The 23,723-nt window shown below is 42.9% G+C and overlaps 1 protein-coding gene across 5 annotated transcripts in view; it reads left to right on the top strand.

The window, feature by feature from the left end:
• Positions 1-20,838, top strand: part of LOC129811689 (calcium permeable stress-gated cation channel 1-like) — a 41,470-nt gene extending 20,632 nt beyond the window's left edge. For all 5 annotated transcript variants that reach the window (XM_055863202.1, XM_055863203.1, XM_055863204.1 and 2 more), the window contains 21 exons: positions 3,021-3,100; positions 6,664-6,751; positions 7,273-7,310; positions 9,032-9,174; positions 10,038-10,089; positions 10,209-10,317; positions 11,053-11,126; positions 11,214-11,294; positions 11,397-11,517; positions 11,730-11,863; positions 12,041-12,163; positions 13,732-13,885; positions 13,994-14,100; positions 14,716-14,802; positions 14,929-14,994; positions 15,105-15,267; positions 15,358-15,463; positions 15,955-16,122; positions 16,456-16,568; positions 17,034-17,123; positions 17,260-20,838. In XM_055863202.1, coding sequence (XP_055719177.1) covers positions 3,021-3,100; positions 6,664-6,751; positions 7,273-7,310; positions 9,032-9,174; positions 10,038-10,089; positions 10,209-10,317; positions 11,053-11,126; positions 11,214-11,294; positions 11,397-11,517; positions 11,730-11,863; positions 12,041-12,163; positions 13,732-13,885; positions 13,994-14,100; positions 14,716-14,802; positions 14,929-14,994; positions 15,105-15,267; positions 15,358-15,463; positions 15,955-16,122; positions 16,456-16,568; positions 17,034-17,123; positions 17,260-17,460 — 2,298 coding nt within the window. In that variant the 3' untranslated portion in view covers positions 17,461-20,838. The remainder of the gene's footprint in view (positions 1-3,020; positions 3,101-6,663; positions 6,752-7,272; positions 7,311-9,031; positions 9,175-10,037; positions 10,090-10,208; positions 10,318-11,052; positions 11,127-11,213; positions 11,295-11,396; positions 11,518-11,729; positions 11,864-12,040; positions 12,164-13,731; positions 13,886-13,993; positions 14,101-14,715; positions 14,803-14,928; positions 14,995-15,104; positions 15,268-15,357; positions 15,464-15,954; positions 16,123-16,455; positions 16,569-17,033; positions 17,124-17,259) is intronic.
• The last annotated feature ends 2,885 nt before the right edge of the window (positions 20,839-23,723 follow it).

Below are 23,723 nucleotides of genomic sequence, written 5' to 3'. Positions count from 1 at the left end.
CCTCTGCACCAATTAGAACTTCACACAGAATAATAATCTGTGGGGCATCAGCAGAACATGGACACCCACGCAGGGACAAGAAATAGAAGACAGTAGAGAGAGGCGGAGAGAAACAAAGGGATATCATCTATGCAGAGAGCTTGCGAATTGCATTTGGCTATGAAAGTAAAATCAGAATTTATTATTAATCTCATCACAGCTTAGTCCAATACCTTGTTAAACATTGTCCTGATTACCCATGCATCGCTTTAGACCATTAGGAAATGTATTGTTCAACCTCTTTAATGAGAGATCTTGCTTTTCTTCTAACAACATTATACTCATCCTTACCCAGTACCCAATATCTCATCTAGCCAGCAGATGATTTACAGTGCATTCAGAAAGTATTCAGACATCTTGACTTTTTCCACATTATGTTACGTTAAATAAAGCCTTATTCTAAAATGTATTAAATCGTTTTTTACCCTCCGTCAATCTACACACATTACGCCATAATGACAAAGCAAAAACAGGTTTTTAGAAATGCATCACAAGCCAGAAAGGTTTCCTCCAGATGTGACGCTTGGCATTCAGGCCAAAGTGTTCAATCTTGGTTTCATCAGACCATATTATTTTTTTTACTGGTTTTTGCATGCATTATGGGGTATTGTGTGTAGATTGACGGAGGGGAAAAAATGATTTAATACATTTTAGAATAAGGCTGTGACCTACAGTGTAACAAAATGTGGATAAGGTCAACGGGTCTGAATACGCTATTCATTTAATAGATCTATTTCACAGGATATTGTGTAAAATGAGAGATGATCATGTTTTTCCCATACAGTGTAATATGTGCTCTCCAACACATACTCTCTCTCCTTCGTAATGATTCCCTGGTTCTCACTTCCTGTGTGTTTTGAGAGTAGGGGACAGGGGTCTATTCAGTTGTCTTGCTATTGACCAGTGAGCCCAGATGTTTTTGTTCCAGCCCCAAACCTTTATTTTTTTAAAATGTTTTGTCTGATATGAAAATAAAATATTTTACTCACACATTTTAATGACAAAAATAAACAATACAATGTGCTGCGCTAGTCAGTAGCAGGCACTGCAAGAAGCCTCTAGTGACCTACTGACTGGTTGGCTAGCTGAGACCGAAGAGAACGTTTTTCTAACTGAAGTATATATTTTGACAGTGACACAGTGCCCTCCTGTGGACTGAAGCAGAACTTGACTACAACATATTTAAACCTGTTTTTAAAATTAGCAATGTTGAGGTGGTAGAACTGGCTAAATTATGTGAATCATAGAGGTCTTGTAACCTATTCCATTCTACAGGTAAACATGCATGGCTCATGTCTGTTATTTCCATATAGGCTATGTAACTATTTGTAGAAAAAAAAAGATCTTTATTAAATTGGTGAAATTATTTAATTGAGCATTTATTTTTGTTCCTATTTTATTCACTTAGTTATTTACTTTTTCTAGTGTTGCATTGTCGAGAGGTTAACCTGCAAGTAAGCATTTCATTGCAGTGAGTATTTCATGTGTATATGAAAAATAAACAAACTTGAACTTTGAAGGGATGGGGAGGGCAGCCAGAAAGAGGAGAAAAGATGGCCATTTTACTGTGTTAGATTGTATGTGAACAGAATATTGAAAATACATAGGCCCTTAAGTTATGTGACCTCAGATGTTGTGTCATTTGAAAATCTCACACTAGCTGGTAGAACTGACGAGGTCTTATAACTTATCCATTCTACAGGTACATTTTTCAGGGGCTTATGTTTCTTTGTATTCATATAGCCTAGGTGCTATGTTGCTTATCTGTCATGTTCAGAGTTGTGTTATGCGCACACTTGAATTTGTCTTTACAGTTGAGATGCTCTGGTCATGTCAGTATACAGTAACTTTAAAGAGCAACTGGCCCTAAAAATCAACTTCTCCTTTAGAAAACAGCATGAGGCTTCGATATGAGTCAGGATCATTTTGGTCAAACTGAGTTTTGTGAGACTTGTGGACATGACTGCATCACAACGTAAATTAAGGTTGGTTTTGTTTCAATCCTTCCCACAGCTGGCAGCACACAAGTAATCATCAAACTTAAAGGTGTGCAACATGAACATATTGTCTCATTTCCATTGTAAGGTATTCACCATCTCTAACTAGCCCTGGAGATAGGCTATCCAAAGTCAGTCAGGTCGCACACCAGCCGGCTGACGCTATCAGGCGAAATAATTTGGCTAACTCTTCCCACCTGCGAACACACGAGACACCCACATCAAGCCACACCCCGAAACTTACTCAGTCGTGTGACCGCCAGTATTTCTTAATGAATCAAATTTAAAACGAGGACAAAGTGCATTTGCCCTTTCAAACTAGACACACCAGACAAGACACAGAGACAGCAACAGAAGAATAGGTGCTGGAGAAAAACCCCAGACAACACAGACCGCTCAGGCTAGTGTAGTCAATACGATTTGAAGACATTGGGAGCTTAGCGCAAAGACAGTAAAGAGACAGTTCCTTCATTCAGAGACCTATATTTGAAGTTGTCGAGTAGTTTTTGCCAATACACTATAGATGTATGTGTTCCAGAGTACAGAGACCCACAATAGCAACTAATTGAGTACTTCCAGTGTCTGCTGTGGGAAGGTACAAGTTTAGATATTTTTCAGGTAACTCTCAATGTTCATCTCAAAGTGCACCAAATTCATGCATTTTGCTGTTGAAATTCCATACTAAGCTCCCAATGTCTTCAAATCGTAGAAACGCCCCTGCTATTGACTACACTAGCCTGAGTATACATGCTGACCTCTCCTTGGTAGTTTCCAAGACAACCAACCACATACAACTCTTTGGAAAATATATTGTTATTGCTGTTGAATATTATTTGTGCATTCCTCATGAGATTTATTCCATCTGCAAATCCATGATGTACATGCAAGTCAAAATATATATTTTTATGTTTAAGACTTAAAAGAGAGATGGGTGAGTGTTCTGAGGAGCTCCCTATGTCCTATAACTCATTCTTTATATTGCAGTTTCTTTTGCTGATCTTCTCCTGTTTGAGGAAGGCTGCTTGGGACTATGGCCGTCTGGCTCTATTGATGGAGAATGACAGGTACAGTAAAGCCTTTGCTCTCATCCTCCATTCATACTCAGTATGTTATAGGTTTGGTATATGAGTTGAGGCAACACTCAAGATCTCCATACCAGATCTATAATATACTGAATATATTGAAAGCATAATTCATGACCACTTGACAATGCTCCTTGATATTAGCTCCCCCTCCTGAGAAGGCATGGTACTGCTCAGGCATTCTCATACTAATAATAGCCATATCTGCAAATAGTCATATCTAGGAAAACCAAAGTTCTAAAGGCTGGGCCTAATATAGTGTATATGAGGTCATACAAGAAGTTTTGTAGTGATTCATATGTTGATGATGTAAAGAATATTTGCTGGTGTGTAATGAGGAACAACCAGATGCTGCGCTTGATGCATTTATGAAACTACTTATTCCAGTTACTAATAAGCACGCACCCATTATGAAAATGACTCTAAAAACTGATAAATCCCCTTGGATTGATGAGGAATTGTATGTTTGAGATGGACGAGGAAAAAGGTATGGCAATTAAATCTGGCAGCCCAACTGATTTGGCAAACGTACTGCAAATTAAGAAATCATGTGACTAAACTAAAAAGAAATAGAAAATATACTCTGAAACAAAGATGAATGATAGTAAAAAGCTTTGGAGCACCTTAAATGAAATTTTAGGACATTTTTGGTTCCTTCATTCATTGAATCAGAGTTCATTCATCACAAAGCCCACTGATATTGGCAAGATTAGCAAATTTAGGGATGACATGCCAGCAACAAACGCTGACACTACACATCCAAGTATATCGGACCAAATTATGAAAGAATTGTACTTTTGAATTCCGCAAAGTCAGTGTGGAAGAGGTGAAAAAATTGTTGTCTTTCAACAATGACAAGCCACTGGGGTCTGACAATCTGGATGGATAATAGCAGACAATATTGCCACTCCTATTTGCCATATCTTCAATTTAAGCCTGCTAGAAAGTGTGTGCCCTCAGGCCTGGAGGGAAGCTAAAGTCATTCCACTACCCAAGAATAGTAAAGTCCCCTTTACTGGCTCAAATAGCCGACCAATCAGCCTGTTACCAACCCTTAGTAAACTTCTGGGGAAAATTGTGTTTGACCAAATAGAATGCTATTTCATAGTAAACAAATTGACAACAGAATTTCAGCATGTTTATAGGGAAGGACACTCAACAAGCACAGCACTTACACAAATGACTGATGATTGGCTGAGAGAAATTGATGATACAATGATTGTGGGGGCTGTCTTGTTAGACTTCAGTGCCGCTTTTGACATTATCGATCATAGTCTACTGCTGGAAAAACGTATGTGTTATGGATTTACACCCCCTGCTATAATGTGGATAAAGAGTTACTTGTCTAACAACTCAGTTGTTACTTGTCTAACAACTCAGTCTAACAACAACAAGCCTCTCAAATATAATCCAGTTAGAATCAGGAATTCCCCAGGGTAGCTGTTTAGGCCCCTTGCTTTCAATTTTTTTTTACTAACGACATGCCACTGACTGAGTAAAGCCAGAGTGTCTATGTATGCGGATGACTCAACACTATACACGTCAGCTACTACAGCGACTGAAATGACTGCAACACTCAACAAAGAGCTGCTGTTAGTTTCAGAGTGGGTGGCAAGGAATAAGTTAGCTCTAAATATTTCTAAAACTTAAAGCATTGTATTTGGAACAAAACACTCACTAAACCCTAAACCTCAGCTAAATCTTGTAATAAATAATGTGGAAATTAAACAAGTTGAGATGACTAAACTGCTTGGAATAACCCTAGATTGTAAACTGTCATGGTCAAAACATATTGATGCAGTAGTAGCTAAGATGGGGAGAAGTCTGTCTATAATAAAGCGATGCTCTGCCTTAACAACACTATCAACAAGGCAGGTCCTACAGGCCCTAGTTTTGTCGCACCTTGACTACTGTTCAGTCGTGTAGTCAGGTGCCACAAAAGGACAGAAATTGCGGGAAAAAATGCAAATTGCAATTGGCTCAGAACAGGGCAGCACGGCCCTTGGATGTACACAGAGCTAATATTAATAATATGCATGTCAATCTCTCTTGGCTGAAAATGGAGGAGAGATTGACTTCATCACTACTTTTATTTATGAGAGGTATTGACATGTTGAATGCACCGAGCTGTCTGTCTAAACTACTGGCACACAGCTCGGACACCCATGCATACCCCACAAGACATGCCTCAAGTCCAAGAACAGACTACAGGAGGCACACAGTACTACATAGAGCCATGACTACATGGAACTCTATTCCACATCAGGTAACAGACGCAAGCAGTACAATTAGATTAAAACAAACAGATAAGCACATTATGGAACAGCGGGGATTGTGAAGCAACACAAACATTGGCACCAACACATGCATACACACACGCACTATACATACACATGGATTTAGTACTGTAGATATGTGGTATTGGTGAAGTAGGGGCCTGAGGGCACACAGTGTGTGTTGTGAAATCTATGAATGTATTGTAATGTTTTTAAAATTGTATTAACTGCCTTCATTTTGCCGGAGCCCAGGAAGAGTCGCTGCTGCCGGGGATCCATAATAAATACAAAATACTTTGTTTTCCCTGGCTTTCTTGCTTTGAATGAGCTGTTACAGTATTGCATTGCTTTACTATAATTAGTTTTTAATCACTTTTTACACACATCACAATCTGTGAGTATCTCTATTTTTGTTCCAAGATCTTCAATGTTGATACCATAATATTCATAAAGCATTCATGGCACAGGCAGACACACACACACACACACACAGTAGCTCTGTAGGAGCATTCAGATTTTTCGGACTTTTAGGACATTTTTTGCTTTCGAAGTGGTCTGAGGTCCAGTCAGTAGTCTGTGTGGGTCTGCAGATTGAGGCACTGCAACAGCTTACTTCTGACCTGGAGCCACTCTCCAGTGAGCGTGGGGTTGATTAGTTCTGCCTGACCAGCAGCGGCTCTCTGCCACCCCGGAGTCAGCGACATCTGCCGAGCGGGCTGCCGTCGCGCTAATTCAATAATGCCGCTAAAAAGTGTCTTGCTGTAGAGCTATCTGCGACGTCGCAACGAGAGAAACGTCACCAAACTTAATCATCACAATGCTTCATTGGATTCCAGGAACACTGTCTAGCCCCTTTATTTCCCCTCCTATCATTGATATGATCTCAGCTGTGCTGGAGAATCCTCTGTTTCAGTTTGACTTGAGTTCTAAGAGGTGTACAGGGGCCTGCATGGAAAAGCTATTAGACCCAGCCAACACTATTAGCACTCATGCTGTCTGCAGGCTCTGTGCCCACCTGTCTGTGGGAAGGAAAGGATATTAACTTCCCACAGTCACTCAACGCTGTCCATGTGACTGTCTAGAAATCATCCTTCCAAGAATGTGTTTAATGGCTGTAGTCTCATATTGCGCTGACTTGTTGCTCATGCAGTACAGTATCTTCCCTCATGGGATGCCAATCTACATGATAAGCTTCCTTCCCTCCTATTCTGTAGGAAGGAACACATTGTCCATCAATGTGATAATCCTGGTATTTCTTCTGTTTCTCAGCCTCACGTCGTTGTTCTACGGAGAGCAGAGTGAGAAGGAGAAGTCCCCATCAGAGTCCAGCCCGTCAGACTCCGAGACCAAGGACTTGGTGAGTCCAAATGTTATTATGGATCCAACTCCAGACCGCAGGATGGGTCTAGGGGTATAGCTTATGAAGGGTGACCTTTTTGAGTGTGAATAAAAGTGGGGCACACCTTTTTCTGACACTGACCAAAGCACTTGTCCTTAATTGAGTTGATAAAACGTCCAACTGCACAAACAAAAACAAAATATGAAAAGGCGGACTGTTCAGACAATGACTTCATAGACACCTGCGTGACTGTTTAGGGTCACCACCACCATCGATGTGACACACCATGTTTATGATGGAGTGGGACTGACTCAGACATGAGGTCTTCTCCAAGAGTTTGACAGCAGTAAAGTCGTTTATGCCTCAGACTAGACCTATTAAAGCCCCATTACCCTTTCAGCTCGTAGGCCTTAATGTTATGCAAATGACAGATGCGTGGCGAGTCAGGCGTGCTGTGCAATGCCTACCACGTAGTCTGTCATCGATTTGTATTTAATAAGCGATCCACTGAATGTTTTATGTTTTTGCTCCATCTCTAGGGCTTCTGCTCTTGGCTTACAACAATCTATCATATGAAGTAAGTGTAAAACTCTTGACCCTTTAACACTCAACCCCATCCTCGTTTCTATCATGTTTTATTGCTCTTCTCTTCAATGTTGATATGTATATCTCATTAAGCAGCGAAAACAAACGGGTGTGTGCTCATGGGATCATTTGTGCCATGATTTACCATAGACTATTTGCACTTGCTCGAGTCTGACTCACTTTCACTCAACAAATTAAGGCCCGTAAAACAGTGACTTCCTCTGTGTCCATGGTTTCCAAAGTATTATGGTGCATCTGGGTGCTGGTTTTTAGTCCTTGTGTTAGTAGCTGACTGTATACCTCACCCTGGGATCCCTGGAAAAGTGCTAACCCACCATGATAGCTCTGTGTGGCCTAGCCTGCCTCCCTGCCGTGGGACCAGCAGGCACCTCCTGTTATTTCAGAGACAAGTGGGTTTTCAGACCCTCCCGCTTGGGCTCCCCTTAGCCACCACAGGTTTGGCAGGAGTGTAGTGGCATAGTTACACTGAGGCATGAGGAGCAGGCCCCATAATATCACTACCGTGGAGTACCTCTGAATCCGTCTCGGCACGGAAGACGATTCTACCCTTCCCTCCACAATCCCACACTCTTAAGAAAAAAGGTGCTATCTAGAACCTAAAAGGGTTCTTCGGCTGTCCCTGTAGGATAACCTTTTGAAGAACCCTTTTGGGTTCCAGGTATAACCAAAAAGGGTTATCTTATGGGAACAGAGTAACAGCCTTTTGGAACCCTTTTTTCAAAGTGTGTTTTTTTTTTCCCGTTTTTTTTTTTCACCTTTATTTAACCAGGTAGGCCAGTTGAGAACAAGTTCTCATTCACAACTGCGACCTGGCCAAGATAAAGCAAAGCAGTTCGACACATACAACAACACAGAGTTACATATGGAATAAACAAACGTACAGTCAATAATATAAAAAAATCTATATGCAGTGTGTGCAAATGAGGTAAGATTAGGGAGGTAAGGCAATAAATAGGCCGTAGTGGCGAAGTAATTACAATTTAGCCATTAAACACTGGAGTGATAGATGTGCAGAAGATGAATGTGCGAGTAGAGATACTGGGGTGCAAAGGAGCAAAAATAATAATAATATGGGGATGAGGTAGTTGGATGGGCTATTTACAGATGTGCAATGATTTGTGAGCTGCTCTGACTGCTGATTCTTAATGAGGGAGATATAATTCTCCAGCTTTAGTGATTTTTGCAATTCGTTCCAGTCATTGGCAGCAGAGAACTAGAAGGAAAGGCGGCCAACGAGGTGTTGGCTTTGGGGGTGACCAGTGAAATATACCTGCTGGAGCGCGTGCTAGGGGTGGGTGCTGCTATGGTAACCAGTGAGCTGAGATAAGGCGGGGCTTTACCTAGCAAAGACTTATAGATGACCTGGAGCCAGTGGGTTTGGCGACGAATATGAAGCGAGGGCCAGCCAACACGAGCATCCAATTTGCTGAGTGTTGGAGGCTATTTTGTAAATGACATCGCCGAAGTCAAGGATCGGTAGTATCGTCAGTTTGACGGGGGTATGTTTGGCAGCAAGTACATGCTGTCCCCTGTAGTCCCCTTCTCAACAACAAACTGCTTCTTTCTAACTTTGGGTTTTGTCTCTTTAGGGTGAGTTTAAATCCCAGCCTACTGAGTCTGCCACCCTGGGAAGATCCTCTCTCTCCCTCCCTCCCCAGTTTTGGATCCTCTCTCTCTGTGTTGTCTCTCCAGGGATGATGAGATCAGGAGTAAATGTGGCATCGACGCTACGACCTACCTGTCCTTCCAGCGCCACATCATCCTGCTCATGACCGTGGTCTGCCTGCTGTCTTTGGCCATCATCCTGCCTGTCAACTTTTCCGGGAACCTCCTAGGTAATTTAGAGGGAGGCCTTGGCCCGTGTTGGGAGGCCCAGGGATATCCTAAATGGCAGGGGAGGTAGAGGGGCACCTCGCAAGGAGAGACCAGGCCACACATGCATATGCAAACACACAGATGCACGCATACACACACACACACGTGGGTGGGCTTGCACTCACACACACACATATACACCACAGTTATAAACACAAACTGACAGTCTGCCCAGGGATATCCGAAACGTAGGCCACACAGTCAAACGTGCACACACACACACCACAGATACAAACACAGACATTGTCTGTAATTTGACTTAGTGCTCAATTGAGTTACATTAGTGGTATTTAACTTAGACCTTCCCCAAGAAAAAGAGTATGAATATGAAAACTTTAATTTCCTCCCGACATACACTTTGGTGTCAGAGGTTGTTAGCTGTAATGGATAGTAGAATAAATGACAGTTGGCAGTTAAATGTTGAGTAAGCTCCCATATAGAATGTAAAGCAAACACGTTTGAGGTCTGGGGGGACCAGGGTTCTCCATAGCCACTTTATTACTGTTGGCTGTCATCTATATGGACCATTGTGTCACCCCGTCGTTAAATTAACCAACACCCTTATATCGGTCACCATAGAAACAGTACATAAATGGAGCGAAACTAAAATAGAGGGTGGAGACGTGACTAATCTCGCAATTCTGTCTTAAACTTTTCACTGAGTTTTTACTAAATTGGATGAGACAATCCTCTGTTTGATCCTATTGCCATCTTAACCATATAAAGATGAGGGTATTCCTCTTAAAGTCCATTTAAAGTTTGAAGTCTCTTTCTTCCAAAAAAATGACTGTTACACAACTCTCATATGTTTTCTTTTGTGTAGGGGATAATCCTGAAAATTTTGGAAGAACGACTGTGGCTAATCTTCCTGCAAAGTAGGTCAAAGGGCTGGGTCTTCTATTTTTGACAACTTCAAGAAATGTTCATGAATATCTTGAGACCACCATGGTTATTCAAGAGTCATGTGAAATGCCTTTTCTTTATCTTCTCTTAGGGACAGCTTCCTGTGGCTCCACAGTATCTTTGCTCTGCTCTACTTCATCATCACAGTGCTGTGTATGGCCCACCACTCCTCACGCCTGGAGTACAGAGAGGACGAGAAGGTGTGTGAGGGCTCCTCAAACCTGGCCAAATGCAGTGGTGTAAAGTACTTAAGAAAAAATACTTGAAATTACTACTTAAGTAGTTTTTGGGGTATCTATACTTTACTATTTATATGTTTGACAACTTTTACTTCGCTACATTCCTAAAGAAAATAATGTACTTTTTACTCCATATGTTTTCCCTGACACCTAAAAGTACTCATTATATTTCTAATGCTTAGCAGGACAGGAAAATGGTCCAATTCACTCACTTATCCAGAGAACATCCCTGGTCATCCCTACTGCCTCTGATCTGGTGGACTCAATAAACACACATGCTTCGTTTGTAAATTATGTCTTAGTGTTGGAGTGTTCCCCTGGCTATCTGTAACTAAAAGAATCAAGGAAATGGTGCCATCTGGTTTGCTTAACATAAGGAATTTGAAATGATTTATTCTTTTACTTCTGATACTTAAGGTTATTTAAAACCACATACCTTTTAGACTTTTATTCAAGTAGTATTTTACTGGGTGACGTTCACTTTTACTTGAGTCATTTTCTATTAAGGCATCTTTACTTTCACTCAAGTATGACAATTGGGTACTTTTTCCACCACTGGCCAAATGTGTAATGATTACTAGGTACCATGGTCAGGTTACTGTCTCTGAAAACTGAAAGAGACACCTTTTGATGTGTGTAATGCATGGTTACCATCTTACTTTTATTATTGGCAAACGTATTGTTGTTTTTTGTCAGGTGGCCAGGACTCTCATGATCACCTGCATCCCAAGAGAGATCTCAGACCCAGGCCTCATCACAAAACACTTCCAGTAATATTATGTTTACTTCTCACTTCTTTACACACTCAAAATAATGCTGATTAGTAATAAACCTAGTCCCTCTTCCCTCCACTCTAGTGAGGCTTACCCCAGCTGTACTGTCACTGACGTCCGCTTCTGCTTCAATATACACAAACTGATGATGCTGGACTCTGAGCGGTACAGTAACTATGACAATATAGAGAAATTAATCAGTAATCCAATACAATCATTGTTTTGTTGTTTTTTACCTCTGTGTAGATTTTAATTGTTGTGTTTCAGACGGAAGGCGATGAAAGGAAGGCTGTATTTCGCCACTATGTCCCAGAAGGAGGGGAAGATCATGATTAAGACCCACCCCTGTGCTACCATTTTCTGCTGTGACGTGTGCGGCTTTGAGCAGGTACTTTTGTAACAGAAACGTTAGTGAACCTTGGTCATAGTAATTATGTTGCATTGATTGTGTTTTGCCACCGGATGGCACTAAAAAACTACATTTGATTTGAGCGGCAATGTGTAGTTTCAACTATCTGAATAGAAATGCAGTAAGGGACATGACTAGACTTGATGAATAATACTGGTATGTCGCTAATCTATATTTTCAACTCTTTGCAGGTGGATGCAGAGCAGTACTACAGTGAGTTCGAGGAGAAACTGACTGATGAGTTTAATGCAGAGAAGCATCGCATCTCGCTCAAGAGGCTGGGCATCGCCTTCGTGACTTTTCGGGATGAGAGGATGACTGCTGTGTGAGTGAACTATGACCCCTGACCTCTGACATGTTAATGCACTGTTCTGCAGTCTCCCGCAGTGCATGCATGGCACACCAATATAATGATATGTTACAGGGTTTGATTGAATGTGTTCATGAGTGTGTCTCTGCCCGTTCTGTGTGATGACTTTGTGTGTTGTGTTTCTCCCTACAGTATTGTCAAGGACTACAGCCGGCTCCGTTGCCGTCGGAGACCCAAGCAGTCTAGCATCACCACGGTAGTTCAGTCTCACAGGTGGGGTGTAGGCTATGCCCCAGCTCCAAGCGACATCATCTGGTGAGTGAGGAGGTTATCTGATAGCAGATCAAGGCTAGAAATTCCCTCCCATTTGGTTATCTATCTGTACTGAGGCCGGAATTCAACCTGACGCATATTAACGAGCTGTGCCCTGCCACAGACTTTTAAAGCTGTTTGCAGAGGTCGTTAATCTGTTACTTTCTCTTACAAGAGCGCCGTCTCTAGTCACTGCCATGTGGCCGTTCCACTCAACCATTTAACCATCTTAATTAGATGGATTTTAGAATTATATTTGTGTGGGTTATCTTAGATGGTGTGTTATTTTTTTACATTGAAATTGTTCGTTGGTAGTTTAGTGTATTTGAGATCAGTTATAAAATGAAGGGTTTAGATGGTAACCATCAGCCTCTCTGAGGTTACATGGTAACCATCAGCCTCTCTGAGGTTACATGGTAACCATCAGCCTCTCTGAGGTTACATGGTAACCATCAGCCTCTCTGAGGTTACATGGTAACCATCAGCCTCTCTGAGGTTACATGGTAACCATCAGCCTCTCTGAGGTTACATGGTAACCATCAGCCTCTCTGAGGTTACATGGTAACCATCAGCCTCTCTGAGGTTACATGGTAACCATCAGCCTCTCTGAGGTTACATGGTAACCATCAGCCTCTCTGAGGTTACATGGTAACCATCAGCCTCTCTGAGGTTACATGGTAACCATCAGCCTCTCTGAGGTTACATGGTAACCATCAGCCTCTCTGAGGTTACATGGTAACCATCAGCCTCTCTGAGGTTACATGGTAACCATCAGCCTCTCTGAGGTTACATGGTAACCATCAGCCTCTCTGAGGTTACATAATGTGAGTGTTACATATGTATGGTGGGATTAGCCGATGAGGCATTCCTCCTTGGCTGTGTGTATAGCAGTTTGTGTTTCATTCCTCCTTGGCTGTGTGTATAGCAGTTTGTGTTTCATGCCTCCTTGGCTGTGTGTATAGCAGTTTGTGTTTCATGCCTCCTTGGCTGTGTGTATAGCAGTTTGTGTTTCATGCCTCCTTGGCTGTGTGTATAGCAGTTTGTGTTTCATGCCTCCTTGGCTGTGTGTATAGCAGTTTGTGTTTCATGCCTCCTTGGCTGTGTGTATAGCAGTTTGTGTTTCATGCCTCCTTGGCTGTGTGTATAGCTGTTTGTGTTTCATGCCTCCTTGGCTGTGTGTATAGCAGTTTGTGTTTCATGCCTCCTTGGCTGTGTGTATAGCAGTTTGTGTTTCATGCCTCCTTGGCTGTGTGTATAGCAGTTTGTGTGGAGGGAGTAGTACTGCTTCCTGGTGCAGGTAGTCTAGACAATTGTGGGGCTCCCGGTCACGGCCGGCTGTGACACATTGCCTCTGCATGTCGCTCTGGGTAACCGACTGTTTCCCTTCTTTAAAAAGGAGTGTGATGTGTCCAACCTGTTATCCACTCCCGAGTAGTCAGTGCGCTGCAGCATACTCCCTCTCACGTTAGGGGTTGCTTTTGTTTACACAGTAGTACATATTAGTGGCGATATGACGTGAAGGCTTTTGGATAGATGAGTATCTGACTTCTTGTTTACTTCTCTGTCTCCAGGGAGAACCTGTCGGTGTGCGGCTCCCGCTGGTGGCTGCGCTTTGTCCTGCTCAACATCCTCCTCTTCCTCCTCCTCTTCTTCCTCACCACGCCCGCCATCATCGTCAACACCATGGACAAACTCAACGTCACCCGGCCTGTTGACAGCCTGAGGGTCAGAATTCACTTCAGAATTAGTGTTTGTGGTGCTGTACCAAAGCAAATAAAATCCAGAATGAACTATATTAAAATGAACTCATGATGTTTTGGTTTCTCCCCATAGAGCCCGATCATCACTCAGTTCTTCCCTACCCTCCTGCTCTGGGCGTTCTCTGTCCTGTTACCCTTCATAGTCTACTACTCGGCCTTCTTCGAGTCTCACTGGACCAGGTAGAGTACTGGACTGCTGCAGGCCCCAGCAGACACTGTCTGACACTTAACCTATATGGCCTAGTTCTGTCCCTGAAAACACTTTCTTCAACAGTTCTCTCTGTCTCTCGCTCTCGCTCTCTCGCTCTTGCTCTTGCTCTTGCTCTCTCTCTCGCGCTCTTGCTCTCTCTCTCTGCGTTCTCTGTCTGTCTGCCTGCACTACTTCTCTAGTCAGGTTGTCATAGTGATCTCTGTGGAGATAATGATATGCACAATGGTCACTATGCACTGAGGAGCAGAATAACTCTGCATCCGAAGGAGACAACCTCACACGGCACCTATGAGCACCGTCTCTTTACATAACCGCCCCCACCACCCACCCATGTGTTGTGAAGGCGTGGTGTGTGAACGACTTAATGCAAATCAAATGTTTACAGTTATTGGTGTGAAAAGCTCTGCTCGTGGTAATGAGCCCACTATGAAGTCCTTTACATTTGAAATAGAGTAATAAAATATTTTAATGTTGCTTATTGAATGTGAGGGAGTGCAATTCTAACATATACTGCATGTTTCAAACATGTGTTTTGTAACTACATGTCCTCTGTTGTAATGTGGTCCATGTTGTGGGGTCCTCAGATCCAGTGAGAACCAGATCACGATGCACAAGTGCTTTGTACTGTTGGTGTTCATGGTGATCATCCTGCCCTCGCTGGGTCTCTCCAGGTATGGATATAGAAACATACATGCTGACCTAACAGATCATTTATAGTTTCCTGCTATGATCGTTACAGAGATTACACATGATCCTATACTTATACTCCAATCTACCTGTGGTTCTTTCATCTCTAGTCTGGACCTGTTCTTCAGGTGGCTGTTTGATGTCAATTTCCTGGAAGACAAGAATATAAAATTTGAGTATGTTTAATTGTTCTGCCCTCTAATGCCATGGTACCATGCTTAGCTGGCATAACTGCCATATACAGCGAACATGCACCTAGGCTTTGCTTCCTCTCCTCTGTGTGCAGGTGTGTGTTCCTGCCTGATAACGGAGCGTTCTTTGTGAACTACGTGATTACGTCCAGCCTGATCGGCACAGCCATGGAGCTGCTGCGTATCCCAGCTCTGATGGTGTATGCTCTGCGTCTCTGCTTGGCCAAGCCCGGGGCCGAGCGCATCCACGTCAAACGGGTGAGAGGAGCAGTATTTGACTGTATTATTTGTGTGAATTATCGATGTAACTTTTCTTTTCAAGTGTGTGTGTTTTGTCGGTCTCTCCAGAGCCAGGCCTATGAGTTCCAGTTTGGTCTGCAGTATGCCTGGACCATGTGCATCTATGCTGTTAGCATAACCTACAGTATCACCTGTCCCATCATCATGCCCTTTGGTGAGTGTGTGTTTGTGCGTGCCTCCTCCTCCCTGTGTGTTTGTCCGCTCAGTGTGGAGTGGAAGCCTCTCTCCTGCTACTGTAATGTTGGTCACCTCTGCTGCCAGCCTGGTTCAGACTGTGTGAAGTGAATGTGCTGTAGTCCCAGACACTCAGACACAGCGAGCTGGGAGCCAGACGCCCACTTTACTCCTGTCTCTGCCCAGAGCCGCAACAATCCTTTATTTACTACTACTCTCCAGGCCTTGACGCATGCCTTCCACATTGTATCAGTCCTGGGCTCAACTGCATGCTGTCTTTAACCTGTGATTCACTCTGTAGCCCAGAGTTGGGGTCAATTCCATCTAAATTCCAGTAAATTCCGAAGTCAACTGACAGGAATGGGAGTTGAATTGACCTCAACTATGCTTTAGACAGAAGTTAACAATATTATAATAGGTGATTGGCTGTATATGTCCTCATCAGTCAGCTCTGTAATGTCTCTCTCTCAGGGCTGCTCTACCTGATCCTGAAACACATGGTGGACCGCTACAACATCTATTATGCCTACGTGCCCACCAAGCTCAACCAGCGCATCCACACTGCAGCCATCAGCCAGGTCATCGTGGCGCCCATCCTCTGCATGTTCTGGCTTCTGTTCTTCTCCGTGCTCAGACTGGGTGCGTACTTCCTGGTTCCTGTTACCGTAGTCTATCAAACGGACCAATACATTTGGGCTAGCCACTGTTAATCAGATATAGCTTAGTGGCTGCTAGAGTGGTCCCGTGTGGCTCAGTTGGTAGAGAATGGCGCTTGCAACGCCAGGGTTGTAGGTTCAATTCCCACGGGGGGACCAGGGTTCAATTCCCACGGGGGGACCAGGATGAATATGTATGAACTTTCCAATTTGTAAGTCGCTCTGGATAAGAGCGTCTGCTAAATGACTTAAATGTTAAATGGTCATATGGTGGTGAGGTCTTGATTGTGGTTCTTCTCTTTCCTTTGTGCTCCAGGCCCAGTGCATCCCATCACCCTCTTCACCTTTGTGTCCCTGCTCTCCTGCCTTGCCTTCTCCCTCCTTGGCCTATGCCTTAGGAAACAGCCTGACAAGTCATCAAGCTACCAGGTCAGCTACAGTATTAACAATGGGACATAGTGGAGTTTTTCATTTACATTTTATTTTACCTTTATTTAACTAGGCAAGTCAGTTAAGAACAAATTCTTATTTACAATGATGGCCAAACCCGGACGACGCTGGGCCAATTGTGCGCAGCCCTATGGGACTCCCAATCACGGCCGGTTGTGATACAGCCAGGAATCTAACCAGGGTCTGTAGTGACGTCTTTAGCCTCTAGGCTAGCAGAGCCTTAATAGTTTTTTACGATTAACTCTAACGTCATTGATTAGGCCTAAACCATATGCATTGTCTTTATGTGAAGTGGTGTTTAAGCATCTGCTGTGGCTGTGCTGGTGAGATTGAATCCCTGTCATAATTTAAGTGAGAGATTATTCTTGACCCCTCCTGGACTTCTGGTGGGTGTAGAGCACAGGCCCTCAAAGGCTAAATGACTTCTGTGCCAATGTGTTTCAGATGTCAGACCAGGTGTCTGCTGACCAGCCAGCAGAAGGGGCCTTCGCTAATGCAGAGAGAAGCTCCACCCCCTCCACCACCCCATCTAATGTACCTGCCTCCCTTCAATCACACCACTCTCTCAATTCCTCACAGAGTTGTACAATATTCTCATAACAAGAAGATATGTTTGGGTAAAATCTCAGTTGTAGTCGTTAGTAACTTGTCTCTGTGTCCCTCTCCTCAGCTGTTTGTGGCACCTGTGTTGCTGGAGCCGGAGCTAGGCCTGACCCCGATGCCCTCCCCAGCTCACCAGAGCTACGGGACCATGGCCAGCTCCCAGGACCGAGAGGAGGAGGAGGAGGACCACGTTGAAACCGTTGAGACAGAGCTCCAAGAGCCCCCAGACCCCTACTATGCCATGGACAGCCCAGTGGGTAACCAGTGACCCTCCACCTCCATGCCTACGCCTGTGATATGAACGTGCCACAATGCTGCATATTTACCTTTTAACCTCAGAATCACATCCAACTGCCTCAGCCCCTCTGACTGGACCATGTTTGTGAGACCATTTGGATTGTGTCTTTGGCGGTTCTTTGGAACCCAAGGCTGAAATAATTTCTTCCTCAGCCCTGTCATGTGGAGAAAGGATGCAAGTGGCCTTCTCTCCCTCGGTGTACAGAAGTCAAAGTGACCACACCACAACATCTCTCAAAGCTGTCATCATAAATGAACCATACGGAGGATACTTCAAACAAAAGTGCTGTCATTTTCTGACTTACTGCTTCATAATTTTCTCCCTTTCTTCCCTCTAAGTTGCATGGAATGAATTAACTAGCGAGGAAGGACACTGGGACAGGAGTAGGGGTGAATTTCACCAACTCAGTGGGTTTTAACCGACTGACCCTACTAGACAGAGTGGTCTTGGCTCTGGTGTGGTAGAGCTCGTGAGGCAGAGGGTTAGGGTTGTAATCAAGCCATCTGCAGTGAGAGAACAGGACAGACGTATGGAGGGCAGAGTGGATCTCAGAGCTCTAACACTCCCTATGGAGTAGAAGGCACAAGGAACCCAATGGGACCTGATACTATTGTATTTTTTTGTCAAGGTTGTTATTTTTGCTATTCTGTAGTTGCCCGTTGTATGTGATATTATTGTGCTGAAGTGTGAGGGGCAGGCTGTTTATTGTTTAACAATGTATTTATGGTGCCATCCCTTTATTGTTTATAATTATTACTGTGAAAAAGGTGTCTTCTTGTTGGACAAGTCCAGGTAGTCAACCATTTCAAAACATGATCTCCAATTTACTTTGGTTTTATGTTTTGCATAAATGTCCGGCAGCAAAAAATAGTAAAGAAAAAATACTAATCTTACTCTATTGCATCGTGGTTTCAGTAGTCCAAACCAGTCCTCTCCACTGCATGTTGAGAATGCTGTATAAGAGAAAGGATTTGTCTGTACATTGAGGGTGGACATGGAGTATAACAAACTAAACAGCTTTCTCTAATGCTGCATAAGACTACAGTAACTACATAAGACTACAGTAACCTATGCTAGTGTTGTAATGCGAGTGTTTTTCTGCTCGAAGGAGAGGTTTCCTTGCGAAACTGAATGTAAACTGATTGTGGTTAGTAATTGTGCTCTCTTGCTGTGCCTTGAAGAAAATCGCCCTTTCGTCTAGCAATCCAGCATGGCCTGAAATATGCCGCATGGACTGAACTAAAAACCAGGGAAAAGATGGAGACAGATTTAAATTAACAAACACACATAGAGTAGCGTATGGCCATAGTTCTATCAAACGCTACCCATAACCAGCTCTAATCTTATTCCCATCATTTGTGTGAGCAGCCATCTTCCTATGAATAGTTCCCTCAGCCAATAAACAAGCAGGGTTTAAATAAGTATTTAGGTATTATGCAAAATACTTATTTTCTGTGTAATTTGAGTATTTTCAAATAATGTGGCCAAAGTCAGTTCAGGCCAAAGTTCTATTTCAAGTATTTTCAAATAATTTCCTATAAATTGCTTTTTATTTTAAACTATTAAAAATGTCAAATTAAAATAATACCTCTAGGACCAGGTTCAAATGCATGGTATTAAAATATTTGTATTTGAAAATACAATTGTCTGCATTTGACTATTTTCAAATACTTAACAAATGTATTTCCAAAATGCATTCTAATATTCAACTGCTTGTATTTCCATAACAAAAACATCTAAATACCTACTTCAAAGTGTATTTGAAAGTAATTGAAATACCCAGATCTGACAAGCAGTGTGCTCCACAGACCACTGAGCTAATGATGTTGACTCAATATGTGCTGACTGGATTTGCTTGTCTCAGATGTCTTAGAATGTTGTTGTTTTTCCAATGGAATCATTTGGATTGTGGCTTAAGGTGCCTTGTTGTGGGTGTCACTCTCTCTGTCTTTGCAGCTTCTAACTGCTGTATTCTGTGATCTTATAGCCAAGCTCTTTGTAGATGAATTTGAAACTTGTTTCTCTGGTGTCTTGGCCCTTCCTACAATGTTATGATAAGTTATTATGTTATGTTTGTCATCGTGCAGAAATTGTGGTTCCTGGTTTTTCCTGAACCCAAAGAAAGCTACAGAATATATAGAATAATACTCCAAAATTAGAACTGTAAAATTGTTCGCCTAAGAAATGTCACCCAAAGATACAGGTCCATTGTACTTTTTAGTGCATCCCTGGGAAGATTGTCATTTTATAGTCATTGAAGTATATTCTTGATATACCCTGATGTCTTTATTTTGTATAATTTTTATTATTATTATAAATAGTGTTTGTTAGAAGTGGTTTTGTGAAACGGGCAGAATATTATAGGATAAATCTAGTGTCTTATAAAATCTAAGTTATTTGTTTAATTTCAGGGGGAAATAGAATTGTTTTATGAACAAATGTCCAGCATAAAAACAGAAAGTGATCATCCCAAAACGAGTCACTGTTATGTTCACAGTGTAGGCCTACGCTACCAGTTTGAACAGCACATCACAGAAACCCTAAACAAAAAAGTGCCTAAGCTCACCAAATGTGTGCTCTGGATTTCAGCTTTAGCATGTCGTTTCACAGGCCATGAAGTTCATATGTAGGCGCTACTTGGTCAATCCGACGTCTGCATTGGCCGTGCAGCATTTACAGCGGTACGGCCTCTTCAGAAGTCAGGGCATTCATACTTCTTGCGCTTCGTGGAGCAGCGCAGAGCTGTTGTCAAGGAAGTGAGCTTGTGTTTATACAGGACCTCCCGCCCTCACCTACCGTCAAACAATCATGTAAATGCGGAGCTATATGGAACTCTCCATTGTTACAGAATTTGAGAGGCTATGGCGATGCAGTACAGAGCTCATTTTGGCCTCTGGATTCCTCCGTAGGCTCCGCAATTGCGTCACATCATCCATACGGGGCGTCCTACCACATTTTCAGATCAAGCATAAATTGTCTCTTCCTATTAAAACATGTTAATCAATTTATTTTTTATGGTGGTCACAACGGTTGAGTAAACATCAAAAAGAAAGCTTGGTTCTTTATGTTCCAATAATGAGTGGGGGAATGTATGTGTAAAACTCACTGATATTTGATTCCAAATTAGCTCTGTTGTACCTCTGTCATTTGTGCTCATACATCAAATGCTCTTCACATGGGTGCCCCGGCTCTATTTTGGGGATACAGTGGTTTTCCACTTAGGTCAAGCTCTTATTTTCATCCTTTACAGGAAACTGGTGTGTCCTTACTGAAGTACTACTTATAGATTTCTCTGAATCATTTACTTTTGCAGGGAAATAAAGTAAAACAAACATTCTGTCATCTTGATGTAAATTTGTGGCTTGTTTTTCTTTTTAACCTGAGGTTGAGGAACAGTGGGAGAGTGTGTAGCAGTGACCTCCAACCGGACAGGCTTGAGCTGTTCTGTGTCAAATGTCTTTGAAGTGCTGTGAGTGCAATTCAAGTTGAATCCATGGCCGCTAGTGAACCACATCTTGTGCTACAGGGAACAGGCTCCCTTTTCTCCTCTGTCTCCTGTGGTCTGCAGGGAAGGGGACAGAGTCACAAGTTCAGCAGAAGGCACGGTGCTTCCGGTCAAGGAAAAAGCCAAGGGGGACCTGCTGAGAGTTGTCCAGGCTTTTATAGTGTTTTTTATATGGTGTGGTTTCTCATGCTGGCCATGACAAAATGTAGCCTACAATTGACAGAGGCTCATTGTCCAAGCATGTTTGGATATTCAGCAATGAGTGCAAGTTTCTCACACAGGGTCCAAGAGAGAAGGTTAATCTATAGTACATTGGTCAATTTACCATCATTTAGAAACATTTTCATAAACTGGTATTGTTCTCAAACTATTGTCCTCAAATGTTCTGATTTGTAATGTATGTGCCATACTAAACATTTTTGCATCAAAAATTATATTTTACACTTTTCAAAATCCTCAGTTTTGTCAAATGCATTTTAATGGTCAGCCTGTTGGTGCTGAATCAAGGTTGTGTGGGGAATGAGTTTCTCTGCTGATCAGATTTGTTCACAATGACCATGAATTTGGCTGGCAGCACCATGTCCCATTGTTAATAGGAAAGACTGCGCCCTGGTCAGAGCTGCAGAGACAGGTTTAATGCATGCAGGTGCTCACCTCCCTGATGACCCACTGTTTGGAGAAGTGCTTCTGCATACAAACTAGCCCTGGGACAAGCCTGTGTGCATACTGGAGACCTCATTGGTCCTGTAAGCTTCATGTGGGGATTGTAGGTCGAATGGGAGCAACTCATTGAATGAGGCTGCCTGTCGCCAGAGCAGGGTAGAGGAGGAAAGCTGAGTCTCCAATACCACTGAATAACATCGCCCTTAGTGCTGTTTAGGACAAATGTCCATCAGCATCCCTAAAATCTGCGCTTAGTGCGCTATCAATAATAATTCATTTACAGAGACTTTAATATGGGGAAGATAAAACCTATTATTCTGACGTTTTTGTGTGTGATGAATCACTGCCATTATGACCCTCATCGAGAGAGAGAGAGAGAGAGGGAGGGCGAGCGAGAGATATAAAACGCCTGACATTTTCCCCTGTCACCACAGGCAACTGCTTGGAGCACGCTTCTTAGTGAAAGGTGAATTCCTTTGGGTGTGTGGCACAGAGCTTTTCCCCTCATCTCAGATGCTCAGAATAGAATGTCTCTACCTCCTGCAGCCCACCATATTGTCATTTCCCCCACGGCTTATGCGGCCTCCTTATTTCCACATGCAAATTCCACTTAATCAGTTGCTGCTGTTTTATATTTACATATCTTTAGTTAAAAATTATGTAAAGAAAATATAAGCTGTGCTTTGTTTTTCACCCCCAGATTGCATAAGTTTACAGTAGAATTGTAGACTCAGGCTATAGTTGTGAGTGTACTCAGACAGATGATCAGTGTGTTCCAGGCCAGGCAGGGCTTTGAAGGCCAGACAGGGGGGACAGTGTCTTGCTCTCAGATCTTGGAGGAGATCGATGTGAGATCCAGTGTGGAGCTGTGAAGGTCTTGGCAGGCAGTGTGTCACAGAAGGTGGAGCTCATTAGAGGAACGTCGTCCTCATGAAATGCCACAGTCTCCATCTCCCAGAAGAGGTGTCAAGACCTGTTATCTAATCCAGGAGAACAGTGCCATTAGAGGGGGGCTTCATCTGAGTGTTAGCATGGCTTCATACTTCAATTAGAATATAACCTTTCTAATGTTTAGACTGCAAGTCAGTCAAGAGAGAGAGATACTACCTTACTGGAACAATGTTCTGTATCCCTGCCTGTACTTTTTAGTGGAGCAGTCTGTACTAACAGAATAACATAACAAGCACTATATGCCAATTGAGACACCTCAAGTTAACTGGGAAGTTAAGCTTTCTAAGCTTTCAACTGAAAATCTTCACCTGTTTATGACATGTTAACAACACTGTAATAAAACTGTCATGAAACAGCAGACAGAGAAGTGCTTTTCCTCTGGTTGCTAAGGTAAGTGTTGCTGTGCAGCAGTGGTGGAGCCATCAGTGCTCAGCTGCCTCCAGGCTGGATGATCTTAGAGTGCTAACCTGATTAGCCCCAGTCTGCTAGCCCCCTCCATCTCTCTACAGCCCCTTCTCCTCTGTATCATATATCAGCCGCCTGCCAGCCAGCACCACTTGAGGAGAGTGTCTGTCTTCCTTCCACTTTGGACCTTTGCTTAACAGTTTCCATGACAACATCCAATCCCCCTTCATTCCAAAACACATTGAGTGTCTGTTGTCTTTTCTGCCTGCTTTTCTCCCTCAAAGTCTCAGGACTGATCCTCCAGCAGCTGTCAGGTATGGTACTGTACAATGTCCTCAAGTGGCCTCATGGGACAACTGTTGATCACTCTGGAGACAGATACTTACCTCAATTATTCTGTATCCACCCATCTCTCGCGTATACTTTACCTATGGCAAGTGGCCAAACCGTCTCTATATCCCTACATATGCCACTGGGTTGTACAGCTGCTGCCTCACAAGACCTTTATATCCCTAGTGGAGGTGAATGTGCCGTAGCAATCCTCAGCACAGCAGATCATCTCCATGTTATGTGATGTGATGAATCATGTGTTAAACTAAATGTTTTTCTCAGCTCAATCCCCTGAATTTACACCCCAGCCTAAGTGTTACTCCCTTTGAGTCACAGTAGGACAGGCAATGACTAGCATCAATCAACCAAAATCTCAGAC

This window comes from Salvelinus fontinalis, chromosome 15 (assembly GCF_029448725.1).
Source record: "Salvelinus fontinalis isolate EN_2023a chromosome 15, ASM2944872v1, whole genome shotgun sequence".
Taxonomy (NCBI): domain Eukaryota; kingdom Metazoa; phylum Chordata; class Actinopteri; order Salmoniformes; family Salmonidae; genus Salvelinus; species Salvelinus fontinalis.
Note: the sequence above shows the minus strand (reverse complement) of the source record. Positions and strands in the feature narration are given on the sequence as shown.